Source organism: Benincasa hispida, chromosome 1, assembly GCF_027475165.1.
Source record: "Benincasa hispida cultivar pf3 chromosome 1, pf3_genome.v1.1, whole genome shotgun sequence".
Classification (NCBI taxonomy): Eukaryota; Viridiplantae; Streptophyta; class Magnoliopsida; order Cucurbitales; family Cucurbitaceae; genus Benincasa; species Benincasa hispida.
Genome location: NC_143478.1, coordinates 14,084,695 through 14,098,339, shown reverse-complemented (window position 1 = coordinate 14,098,339; position 13,645 = coordinate 14,084,695). Strand labels below are relative to the sequence as shown.

At 34.9% G+C, this 13,645-nt stretch overlaps 2 protein-coding genes across 2 annotated transcripts; one reads left to right on the top strand and one right to left on the bottom strand.

The window, feature by feature from the left end:
• The first annotated feature begins 1,887 nt into the window (after positions 1-1,887).
• On the top strand, positions 1,888-10,682 carry MAC3B (MOS4-associated complex 3B). The gene is made up of 18 exons (XM_039035705.2): positions 1,888-2,069; positions 2,164-2,249; positions 3,907-3,978; positions 4,282-4,338; positions 5,121-5,207; positions 5,536-5,683; positions 5,765-5,886; positions 6,040-6,156; positions 7,171-7,266; positions 7,352-7,411; positions 7,934-8,008; positions 8,238-8,342; positions 9,158-9,274; positions 9,357-9,434; positions 9,509-9,605; positions 9,721-9,772; positions 9,907-9,977; positions 10,146-10,682. Exons 1-18 carry the CDS (start codon positions 2,057-2,059, stop codon positions 10,259-10,261), a joined length of 1,569 nt encoding a protein of 522 aa, XP_038891633.1. The 5' UTR covers positions 1,888-2,056; the 3' UTR covers positions 10,262-10,682.
• Positions 10,683-10,799: 117 nt separating this feature from the next.
• Positions 10,800-13,645, bottom strand: LOC120081029 (uncharacterized). The gene is made up of 8 exons (XM_039035710.2): positions 13,310-13,645; positions 12,388-12,806; positions 12,230-12,302; positions 12,035-12,115; positions 11,860-11,923; positions 11,346-11,433; positions 11,170-11,254; positions 10,800-11,058 (listed from the first exon to the last, which is right to left on the bottom strand). Exons 1-8 carry the CDS (start codon positions 13,415-13,417, stop codon positions 11,017-11,019), a joined length of 960 nt encoding a protein of 319 aa, XP_038891638.1. The 5' UTR covers positions 13,418-13,645; the 3' UTR covers positions 10,800-11,016.

Here is a 13,645-nt window from a genome sequence, read left to right as displayed (position 1 = left end):
AACCTCTTTGTTTGGGCCCCCTTACTTGGATTTTGATAGTTTGTTTCTCATTTTGGTTAGTAATCATGACCGCATGTTAGTATTGAATTGTGATGGAATCATCCTAGGTTAGGTTTGATTTGTTCGTGAAATTCAAGGCACATATTATTATTTTTGGATGACCTTGATTGGATGTCGAAGTAGTTGAATGAGTTAGAATAATGCCAACAAAAAAAAGAAGAAAAAAAAATAGTGAAACTCACTCCGCAATCTAATCAGTAATTCGTTGTATGTGGTGTTGGATTTGTCATAGGTTGAGTTAAATAGGGACAATGTTTCATAAATGATAAGGGTGGGTGTTGCTATTGCTAACCTCAATGAAGATGTTTCCTTTTGCGACAAATGTGGATAAGGAAAAGTCATTAACATTGGTGGGGATGGGGGCGTGGTTGCAAGTTGCAATCATGATATTAAATTTTCCATTGGCATATCGATATTTCCATTCATATTTCCATATTTTTATGGGTCCGACGTCAACATTAGGGATGAATCTATATTTTTACTGTATCGTAGAAAACTCTATGAAACATAAAAAATTTTAAAAAATATCATTAATGTAGATATAATGTAAATAATAGATATGCTAACTTGTTTATAAATCATAAATGTTTATTATCAATTAATTTATTTTTTTTATTTTTCTAAAAATGTTCATCGAAATCGATATTTTATAGACATTTTCATAAAATGAAGACTTCGATATTTCCGTGTTCATCAAAATCGATATTTTATATACATTTTCATAAAATTAAGACTTCGATATTTCCGTTCGAAATCGACATTATAAACCTTGGTTGTAATTAGAGGTGGATAAAGATTTTGACTGAACTTCATGGCTAGTTAAATGAATTAAGATACCAAAATTTAGATTGTGAATGAGGTTTTTATAAATGCTTTATTGTATTTAAAACTATTTGTCATTACCATAAAAATTGACATTATAGCGACACACAACTGTTGAAAGACATCAGTTTAAAAGTAGGTTGAACGTATTTAAATGGAATATTATCTTGATTAACTACACGCATTATTAACAAAATACTATCTAAATAGACACATTGAAGCTATATCGACAATATTCAGTCTAGTTCTATATTTGTAGTTTACTTTTACTATTTATCCAACAAAAAGTTAATATCATAATAGTTATTATAAATCTCACCCTAACCGTATCACCCCCTAGATATACACAAAAGACAAATTTACTCATACATCTCATTCAAATGAGTAAGAATAATTTTTTTTTAAAAAAAAATGAAAAACGAGATCTCTACAAACATTTCTTTTATAAAATTTGAAAATATGTTCACATAATGTGTCTTTACTAATTAAGTAATTTGTAAGGACTAATTAAGATTATTGGAAAATACACGAACTAGTTTTAGATAAATATGGGCTGCTTGCGACGCTGAAATGATACAGAATGTGGGGAGTTCTGATGTTTGAGGAGTTTTGATGTCTAGAGAGTTCTGATCGAGTATGAACGATCGAATATGTTCAAACATTGAAATAATATACCATACATGGAAGGAAAATAACGGTGAGATACGAAACACGTTTCGAAAATGAGTCAACAAACAATTAAAATCGATGAGATAGGATAATGAATCTCAAAACACTGAGATATATAAGATGTAGGATATATCATGGGTCCCCAATCAGTCCCATAAACATATATGAACTAAAAGAAAACAGGTCAAAAGACCCGAATGATAATTTAAAATAAATACAAAAACTCTCGGGTAATAAAATTGGGCTGCTGGTAACATAAGCCCAGGGTACAGGTGGATTCGATCAATGGGCTGGGCCGAATTTTAAGATTATAACGAAACCCGGCCCATCTAAACCAAGCTTTTGAAAATCCCTAGTATCAACCTACGGACTCTTTTCTTCCCCGATCTCTCCATCTCTACTTCGTCTCCCGCTGCCGGTTCTGACTGCCCCAGCGTTGCCGTCCGTTGTCTGGGAAGTCGTGCTTCGCCGCTACTGCACTCATAGACCCTTCATCTCCGCTAAAATGAACTGCTCCAGTAAGTTTCCTGTTTCTCATTCATGGTAATTCCTCCTGTCGTTCCCTTCATTTTATGTTGATCTCTGTTTTTGATATCTTGTGTTGCTCTGCAGTCTCCGGTGAGATTCCGGAAGAGCCAGTTGTCTCAAAAAATTCTGGATTACTCTTCGAGAAGCGCTTAATCGAGAGGCATATTTTGGTATGATTGCTTTGTCTTTCCCCTCCCCACTTGATTCTTTTCTCCATATGTTGTTTTAGGGTTTTCTCCCTCTGTATTTCCGTTTCACCCCGCGCAATGTAAAGCTGTTTTTCTGTTCGGATCTTTATGCGTGCATTTCTCGCATTATCTCCCTGAAATTATGGGGTGCAAGGGCTTCTTTATCCATTTCTTCCTTTATTTTTGAAAAATTACGATATTTTAATCGAGATAACTTCCCGCAGCTGCGGATTTTGAAACTTAGAGCCATTTCACTTTGTTTTTCATCGTCGAGATATGTTAAAAATTAATACGCATGTCCACTTTTTTATTAAGAAAAAATCTTATCGTGTCAAAGGACCAATTTTTAAGTGTGCTTTCGTACTTTTCTTGTATTATGTTTTTTCTGGCATTCTTTTCCAACTTTTTCGGGAAGGGAGTTAAGCAGGACTTTGTTTTTGTTGCATGGATTTGCAACTTATTGGTTGAGCCTCGTTTCAATGGTTTGATGCGTTTCCCTTTCCTGCCTTACTGACCAAACACATTTTTACTAGAATGATAATTCTATAATCGAATAAGTTTTCTTATAATCTCGTGGATATTTATACTTTGAATTTTGTCGTATGGTTTCAATTTGGGGATGATAGCATTGATCACAATCCTTTATGTCCAAGAATTCAAATCCGTTTGTTTTTTTTGTTTTTTGTTTTTTTTTTTCCCTTTAAATTAAACCTATAAACACCACTTCCATTTTTGTTTTGTTGTCTACATTTTAGGAGTTTTCAAAATCAAAGCCAAATTTTGAAAAAAAAATTTAGTTATTAAAAACTTGTTTTTGTTTTTGAAAATTGGCCAAGAATTCAAATGCTTAGATAATGGGAGGTTGTGAGAAAACAAGCACAATTTTCAAAATTAAAAAACCAAATTTCATATTTCATATTTTTCCTTATTGAGAAAAAGAACTCAAGTCCTATTTCATAACCATTTGATTTTTTAAAATTTAGCTTATGAATACTATTTATCTATACCTATTGGCTTCTTTAGTTTGTCATTTTTCTGGGTATGTTTCTAAAATCCAAGCCAAGTTTTGAAAACTCAAAAAGGTTTTTTTTAAAGACTTGTTATTGTTTTTGTAATTTCGCCAAGAGTTAAAATGTTTACTTTGAAAAGACGAAAACCATGGGTAGAAAATAAGCATAATTAGCAAAAACCAAATACCAAATAGTGATCAAATTGGACCTTAGTTTTTGCATTTTGGTTATTACTCATCAGTACATACTTATATTTCAGTCCTATTAGAATTAGATAATCTGATACGCCGAAGATGCAAGTAGGGAAAGAAGAAGGGTTGTGATTGTACATGTATTATTCTTACTTCTAAGCGTGTAAATTGGATCCTTCTCTATCTGATATCATTTTAAGATCTGGTCAAATGATTTTATTTTTGTACAGTATAAATTATTTAATGAATTATTTTTAGTGCTTTTATTTGCTCCAATCTAATACAACATTGAGTTTCAAGGGATTTACTTCAAGGGATTTTAATTTGAAAATTTGTAACTTTTTGTTGCTTTTGTCGGGAGGGATATGTTTAAAATTACTTTTCAGCAAAATAAATATTGTGTTTGATTAGTTTAAATCGTTTGTTTTGCATCTCCAGGACTATGGGAAATGCCCTGTTACAGGTGAACCCCTTTCCATCGATGACATTGTTCCAATCAAAACTGGAAAGGTATGGAAATATCTCTAATTCTATTTAGTTCAGTTCTAAATATTTTGGGCCGTTTTGATTTCTCTGTAAAATATGCATGTATGATGTTACTGTCAGTGTAGATTTGGAGAAATAGTGTGTGAATTGGAATGTCAAGTGGTCTGTAAGCTACGTAGCTGTAGCTCTATTTGATAAAGTTGAAAAGTGTAGGGGTTAAATGTTAAAGACATCAGATAGCCTATTATACATTTTCCTTCCGAATGTCTTTTTTTTCCTGTTCCAATTCTTCTCCTTTAACTTCACTCTTCATTAATTTTTCTGCAGATAGTCAAGCCCCGGCAAGCTGCTAGCATCCCTGGAATGCTTGGAATGTTCCAGAATGTATGAAATTATGGTCTATAATCTATTTTGTTTCCGTAGTTGTCCTTTTGATCCATAGCTTCGATGCCCTTGTGCTTCTGGAAAATTCAATATTCTTCATTTTTATTTTTCATTGGATTTATTGATTAGCTTCGATTGTATTATCATGTGTATAGCTGTACGTTATTCTTTGTTTAACTTTTTTGTAAGATATATGTTAAATCCCAATTTATGAGAAGTATATGAATCATGAATGTTTTAATGTTTATTTCCTAGTTATTTATCTCTATCAGATTATCATTTCACATCCTTGATTGTGTACCTTCTTTTTGGATAAGAAACCATTTCATTGATGGTGTGAAATTGCAAATAAATAAATAAATAAATAAAAATAGGGCTAAGCTCCCATTCAAGAGAGTTACATTAGACCGCTGCAAGCGCCATCCAAGGGAGTTACATTAAACATCCAAGAGGGTTACATTAAACCATTTATCCAAGGGAGTTATTGAGTACTTAACAGTCACATCATCTTTGGATGTTCATGTTGACATTTTGGTTGTTAAACTATTTACATGTATTTTATAGAGCATTTAGTTTGTATTTTTCTATAGAAACTATGTTGAAATTTAAGCTATCTTATGTTTTAAGTTCCAGATTGTATTTCATTTTCATCATTTTTTGTTCCTAATAGATGTATAGGCTTAACACAAAATGGTATCTTATTTGTTTCTTTTTCTAATCATGCTATTTGCATATACTGTTTCTTCATCAAAGTGAAAAAATGTCTTTTTCCCTAATGATAGGAATGGGATGTTTTGGTGCTTTCCAATTTTGCATTAGAACAGCAGCTGCATACAGCTAGACAGGAGCTTAGTCATGCCTTGTATCAGGTATATTATTTTTAAAGAAAATTTGTTAACTCCGAATTTCCAAGGGTGTTTGAACAATTTATCTGTTTTCATCTTCATTCCGCAGTCTATCCATGATTATATTTATATACTTTTGCCACACAATTTTGCCAATTGATTTCAGCTTTTCAGATTTGAATTTTTGGAGCTATCTATATCTTTATACTGAATGGTTTACTTCTGTAATCCAGCAATGTTTTGCAAGCAATATATTAAGCATATTTATGTTTTGCTATGTGGTGAAGTCATGATGAGATGATTAGAGTTTCGAAAGCTCAACTCTGGTGTAATATATATATTTTTCTTTTAGCATGATGCTGCATGTCGTGTGATTGCAAGACTTAAAAAGGAACGGGATGAGGCTAGGTCCTTACTTGCTCAGGCAGAGAGGCAGATGCCTTTATCATCAACTTCATTTTCATCCAATGCTACTGCTGTCAATGTTAATGGGAAAAGAGGTTTGTCCTCTCAATCATCCATCAGCATGGGTTTTCATGAATCCCCTGGTTCTAATTTGAGCTGATTTTTCATTTTGCCAGTTAATGAGGATGAGGAATTGGGTCCTGATGGGAAGAAAATACGTCCAGGAATATCAGCCACAGTTATCTCTGAGCTCACAGATTGTAATGCTGCTCTATCACAACAAAGGAAGAGGCGGCAGGTATTTTGATGAAAATTAAAGTCAATTGAATATTATTATCTCCTATTAAGTAAAAGGATAATTGTTGAATGGATGATGTGAATGTTTAAGATGTCAGCGGCAGGATTTCCTGATAAACGTGCACTAATTTGTTGATTAATTCTTTGATCTCAGATACCTCCTACGTTGGTTCCCGTTGAGGCTTTAGAAAGTTACAACCAGATTTCTAGTCATCCACTTCATAAAACAAGCAAACCAGGCATTATATCTCTTGACATCAATCATGAGAAGGTACGATTCTGAAGTGTATCAGCCTATATTCAAATAAGTTTTCTTAGATAAGTATTGCGTGGCCTTCATTAAAACAAATTTTTGAAATCATACTTGCGAGTGGGATCGACCATTTTATTCAATCTGACCAAGGGGCTTTTTTGGGGGAAGAATGGGGCATGCATGTCACATTTGTTTCACGGTTCATCCCTTGCTTCATTTTCCCTTGTAACAGTCTGAACTTCTAAGTCATAAAATGATAATAGTTCAAATATTTAGAAGGATTTATCCTTGTTTTCCCCACCTTTTTGATGAAAAGTGAAACTTATCAATTTTACGTGGAATTAGTAAAGTAGTTTTAAGCTTAGAGATTATGTCCATATGCTTTGGAAATAAACAGAAGAGTTTTGATATGGTGAATTTTTGTTTGGATACCACCTACAAGGAAAATCCAAGAACACTCAAAGATAAACTTATATTGCAATATAAGAATAGCCTATCATGTGGGCTCTCTCTCTCCCAAATTCCCACAATGGAAATTCCTACCAAAATTCTTCCTTGACTTTGTCCGTGTCAACAAACAATTCGAAATGCGTAGACTTTTTTAGAACAGGTCCGAGTCAAATAGTAATGATTCGAAGCACCTCTTTTTACACTATTTCAGAAACCTTAATAAACTTCCTAGCTAATTACTAATATGACATGACCTCACTAACAAACATAGTAATAATCCTGAAATATCCATAACTATGGTTCTTCACATTTTATTTCCCATTATTCATGTCATTAATCCAAGGTTGTATTATGAACTAAACCATGCACACTGCAAAATTGTTTTATAGAGTTCTACATAATACTTGGCCTTTTCTTAAAAACCTTCTATAATGCATTGTTTATCTTGGTGTGACATAGACTATTTATGGAGATGATGGTGAGTTGAAGGTTGATTTTCCTTCTAGATGAATATAGCCATTGCTAACAATAGTTGCATAAATTTACTTCTCAGACAAGGAATTCTCTTTTTCCTGGTTTTAGGATGTCATTGCGACTGGAGGGCTGGACACAAATGCTGTTCTTTTTGGTCGGTCGTCTGGGGAGATTTTATCTACACTAAGTGGCCATTCAAAGAAGGTTTCTTTGCTGGATTGTAGCATTCCAGTGCATATATTATTAATATTTTTTTTGCTAATTGGAATATTGAACATTGTTTGTCTAGGTAACAAGTGTCAAATTTGTGGGCCGAGATGATTTATTCTTGACTGGTTCAGCTGACAAGGTTAGGGTTTATTTTTATTTATTTATTATATATATATATATATATATTGAATGGTTATGAGATGTTTTTTTTCCTTCTATTTTCAAATGTATGTTTCAAACTTCGTGTTTGTAACTTTTGAGGTTTCCAGGTAACTTCTGAAGATCATGTTTTCTTCTTCGGCTGAGCGTAGTCAATGCCTGACCAAATGAAATTAATTTTTGAAATACAGATGAACTGCTTTTGTCCTTAAAGTCCTATTAGTAACTAATTAGTAAGTGCTAGGCTTAATAATTTAAACATATATATCAACTGCTTCTCCTTTTGTCCATAAAGTCTTGGTTCTGAGTTTAGGTTTTAGGTTTTTCATATCTTGGCTTCATAAACTTGTTTTATTTGTTTATTTATTTTTTGAAACCTCATGAACTTGTAGTTATTTCAACTTAACCAGGAAATGATCATATCATAAGATTTGAATTGTTATATATATATATATTTTCCAATCTAAACTGAGAGTAGTAATAACTCATCCTAATTGTGCAGACTGTCCGTGTTTGGCAACAATCTGATGATGGGAACTACGATTGTAGGCACATTTTAAAGGATCATACAGCTGAGGTAAGTCATTTTTTTAGTTCAATGGCCATCATTGATCATCAATGCTGGTTATAGATGAAACAAGGTTCAAACACTCGGCCAAGTTGTATGGTCTCAATTGCTAAGAGTCTTATAACAGTCTATAACGCTAAAGAATTCTAAAATAGGAGCAAATCATTTCTGATTTTGTACGAATCAATGTCATACCTTAACGTACTGTAAAGGAATATCAACTTTCAAAATCTTACAGGTCCAAGCTGTAACTGTCCATGCTACCAACAACTTCTTTGTCACTGCCTCCCTTGATAACACATGGTGTTTTTATGAGCTTGCTTCAGGATTATGCCTGACCCAGGTTAGTAAGTTGCTTAATTTTCCACGAGTGTATATTTGTTGTCTCTGAGATAGACTGTCTTGAATGCTTTGTGATGTACTTTTAGTTGATTGCATGTTTTATGTGCCACAGTATTATGTATACAATCCAGGTGCTAGGTTTTCTTTTTGTTTCGTTTTTCAAAGATGGATGACTGAGTGTTGATATATTTCCAAATATATGATACAACTCTGTCAGTCGGTTGTGATAGTTTGAGGTTTTGGGATTTGATATCAAGTGGAAAATTCCTTCAATACTGAAGAGTGGCCAGTTGGTCATAGAGTATTTAACCACTTATGAATAGAGCTATTTCAAGCATTTATCAAATAAAAGGGCACTAAAGACTAAAGAGTCTCAAATACATGTTCCTCAAATTGGATGCTCCACATTTAATCCTCTTTAAACAGTGATTACCTAAAGCAAAATATTGTTGTAGAACTGATTGAACTATTGAGATTGAGAATTTATCTAAATAATGTGCTGCGCTGCTGGTGCTGCCAAACAGTTTGCGAATAAGTTTGTGTTTGCCATTTCACCAACTTACCAAGTTTGACTAGTGGTAGGGTCTCCAAGTAGTCTCATTTCATAGGCAAAATGCCCACGAGTGACTTTTAGGATAATTACAAGGTTCTTTTCCTAGATGCAGTTTTATTTTGCAGTCCCAGTGATGATAGAAAATCTTGTTGTAGTTTTTGAGAAAAGGTCACCCCCATTTAGATTTGTATGACCTGTTTGGTTGGTCGGTTGGAATTGGGTTTGTTGTCTCATAGAAAATTTATCTATCTTATCCTCCGCAGGTTGCAGAGGATTCAGAAACGGAGGGCTACACATCTGCTGCCTTTCATCCTGATGGTCTCATCCTTGGAACAGGCACGTCAGAGGCTCTTGTTAAAATTTGGGATGTAAAAAGTCAGGTGCGAGATTCTCTAACTTGGCAAGATATATCCCCACATCTCTAACTTTGTGTGCTCATTTCTTTAATGCTTTTGCCTACAGAAAAATGTGGCCAAATTTGATGGACACGTTGGTGCAGTAACTGCAATTTCTTTCTCTGAAAATGGTTATTTCCTTGCGGTATGTGTTGAATTGGTTGAGGTTAAAGGTTTAATAACTTGGACATGATCGCAAAATAAAAATCGAAATTGCAGACTGCAGCTCATGATGGAGTAAAGCTGTGGGACCTTAGAAAATTGAAGAACTTCCGTACATTTGCACCTTATGATTCAGAAACTCCAACGAACTCTGGTACTTTTCTTTCTGTAGATGCCGAATGATGTAACATAACTAGGAGGATTATGTCTGACGTTTAGGTCATGTCTTGTTTGTGGGAGTAACTGCACATCTGTTTCTGGTTCTGTAGTGGACTTTGATCATAGTGGGTCTTACCTTGCGATTGCTGGCTCAGACATAAGGTAAGCATTTGGCCCTTGAAATTATTTCTAATCTTCCAGCAAATGGAAATCAGTATTCAATTTATTTATCGCCTTATTTTTTGTTCTTAGTAGTTTCTACAAAGTCTAACGACAAGGCTTGCTTGAACTCACAGGGTTTACCAAGTTGCTAGTGTGAAATCTGAATGGAATTGCATCAAAACTATTCCAGATTTGTCTGGCACAGGTAACGTTATCCCTCTCACATGTGCGCACGTGTCATATATTGTCAGGTTAATAAATGGGAGTAGATACTAAACCAACAACACGGAGAAGGCATTTATGATTCATGCGGATTTTTGTGTATAGTCTACAATTGCTATTTGATTAAAATTCCGGTTTTACTTTATTTCAGGGAAAGCAACTTGTCTAAAATTTGGACCGGATGCAAAATACTTGGCAGTCGGGTCAATGGATCGAAATCTTCGAATTTTTGGTGTGCCTGGGGAAGACGGTGCCATGGAGGCATGAGTTTGTATCCAGAATTGAAAATTCCAGAAAAGATGAACGCTAGCTTCTGATTATATTTGCACGATTACAGGTTTGATTTGAAACCAGATTCCGAAGCAGAGGCATCTTTTGAGAAGGTTCTCCAGCAAAGTTGAGAGTTCTTTACGCCCAGATCACCATGTTGAGCAAAATATTTTCGCCAATTTTTTTCAGTTGTAGTTTGGACTAATCAGGTTTGATTCTCATTTCTATGAATGATTTTGCAGAGGTGTCTGCTGTCCGAACTTCATGTAGCCATAGAGTTGTTAATATACGCTGACAATTTTCATTGACCATTTTGTTGCATTCTAGTAGTGGGTATACTTTATTAATTATGATCATTTGGTGTTATTAAGTAAATCCTTTACTTTAATAATATCAAGTGAATATTCAGTCTGCAAAATATATTTTTACTTGGAATTGCACGTATTGAGATACAAAAACGAATTGATCTTTATTCAAGTTACTCTCTTTTATGTGATACCAAAGTAATAGAAGGTAGGCTTGAAAAATTGAAGAATTACAAAAGAATGAAATTCTCTGGTTCATGTAGAACTGCCTGTGTAAGACATTAATTTTACAGAACCAATATCTTCTCACAAGGTGTAGAATACTAAAGACATTTGAATCTGAGAAGCTCAAGTTGAAAGTGGAGAAAGAAAAGAATATTGGAGAAAGTAAATGTTTTTAGCCAATAACTTAACGTAACACAAACTGCTAAACATTCTGTCCCATCGTCATCGTGAATGATATTGTGAAGCATGAGCAAAACCCCAGAGCTGCATAAACCCAAACAACACAAACATAAGCAGAAGGAATTTAGGCATAGGCACATATTGGGTTTTCATCGTAAGTTTGAGGACGTATTTCTTTCCAGGGTTGGTATTTACCTCAACATTCTTCAACTCAAACTCCTGGGCGTGTGCTAAGCATGAGTTACCAAATGTCTCACATGGTCCACTGGTTCCATTCAACCTTTTAAAAAATAAAGACGATTTGGTCTCATTGATAGAAGCAGTAGATGGCAGTTTACAATGGTGTAGTAGATTAGAAAAGAAATACTTACAGATCTTCTTCGAGACGTAATGCGAAGTTACTGCCACCACCAAGTGCTAGTAAATCATCCATACACATGTAGAAATAGCGGTTTACTCCTATTCATATTTCCAAATCAGGTAAAAAAAAGTTAGATAAATTGAAGAGGAAAGGGTTCCTTCATTCCTTCACTCTTTTCTTTCAATGTAAGAGATTGTTTTGTTTCCCAGATCAGTTAACATCCAAATACACAACTTCTGTGGGCATAAATAATACAGACAGCTTTCACCTCAGTTTCAATAGAAAGATGCATAAATAAGATGTCTACAGCCATTTCTCACCATCACTATTTGTTCATTCTTGCAAAATAGTCGTGATTTTTACAAAACATCAACTTCCGAAAATGATGAAATTCACTAGAAACTACAGTAGTGAGGGGCTTAACACACCGTGACAGTCAAACATATTGGTGGGGAAAGGTACACATCCAAAGAGTATGAACAAAGTAAAGAAGATTGCAACTAAGAAGGAAAAGAAGAACATACCAGTTGGTCTGAAGAGCTGGGGTTCACCATACATGGTGGTAAAGACAAAAGTTTGATTTGTTCCCTAGCACACCATAAAATTAGACAATATAGTCAAGCTTTAAACACCAAAACAAAATAAATATTATGCACAAAGTGGAAGTGAGCATCCTCAGAAGACAAAAAGTCAACTAACTTGATATTTTCTCTTTGCAGTAGGCTTCAATGGGCATTCTAGAAGACCACCAAACACGGCACCTTGCTGATCGCCAACAACCTATAGATTGCGTGGAAACACAACACCATTATTAAACGAACACGAAGTTCTGCACTGGTAGCTTTTTAATAGGACTAAGATCTGGGACATGGAGAAGTCATACGATCAACATACCAGCAAACAAGGACCAGAAAGTTCACAACTTTTACGAATGAGCGTTCGAAGAGATATGCCATGTCTCAATGTACTGCCCTTCATTAGAAAGAAACTCAAGTTAAGGTCATAATGCATCAAACTACCATCTCCATATATCAACATTTCTAATAAATTACCTATATAACAAGATCCATTGTTGCCCTTTCACGATATTAGGAAGACGTTGTTGCAGGAATTCATAGGTGTCAGTGGAAATCAGAACGGAATCAACCGTGAGGTTTGTCACAATCTTTTCTGGACTACGTTGGCAAGTTGTTTCTTCAAATACTTCAGAACTACCAGTACTCCTTCCAGAGACACAGTCATCAAAATCTTCCTCATTGTCTCGGATGTCTTTGTTCTCACATACTAAACTGCAGTCCAATGGTTCAAGAGAATCAAAACTGACAGTATCATATGGCAAAGGGCGAGGCTGATGTAGCTTGTAATTGTTCTGGGGTTGGCCTGATTTGGGTCCTTCAAAGGCCGAGAATGGGATTATATAGGAAAAGTAGGAAGACAAAGCCTTTCCTCCTTTAGAGAATGACCTGCTGCCCTATACATCACAACAAATAGCATAGTAAAATCAACTTGGAATTCATAGCAAGTCCATAGCACAAGAAAGAAATCAATTCCAATTTCCATCTAAATAGCACAACTGAGCCACTGTAGTTCCAAAGAGAGGAGAATGAAATACAACCCCACATTGTGATATAACTAAGTTGTTGTCATTAATCGTAGAAAATTTAGGTTAAATCTATTGGCGACGAGCTACTACCAACTCTACTAATTGATTAGCTTACAACTAAAAGGGGGTTATTGTTTATGAGTTGTGTTAAGTAGTAGACCTAATGCATATCAAGTGGCGAAATTCCAACCCTTAGACATGCCAAACTCAATCAGCACCAACGCAGAACAAAACGGAACTATCAAAACAAAATTGGGTAAAGTATATTGAGACCCAAATCTGAAAAAACCCAGATCAGCAATGACGGCAAGTTCATAAACCGAAAAGAGCATAAGAGAAATAAATCGAAACAGAGCAAATTAGAATGTTACCGGAGAAGGGTCGCCGTGAAGTGGAGTTAAGGAATGAGAAGCGGAATCTGGGAAATCGGCGAAAAGACGGGAAAGGCTGTCGGTAACTTTGTCTTTGAAGGCAAACATTGGTGAGAGTGATGAAAGAAGAGAGAGAGATTAGTGGTTCCGTTCCGTCGAGGGCTCAGCAACCTTTTTGCTTGAAATTTCGAACAGAGAGATGAGATGAGATGAGATGAGAAGAGAAGGGGCAGAGGTGTAGCGGAGAGAGACGGCCGGAGAAACTGGAAGGAACGGCGACAAAGTGAGAAATCTGAGGGTAACTAAAATAAGAAAAATAAAATTGTGAATAGGAAT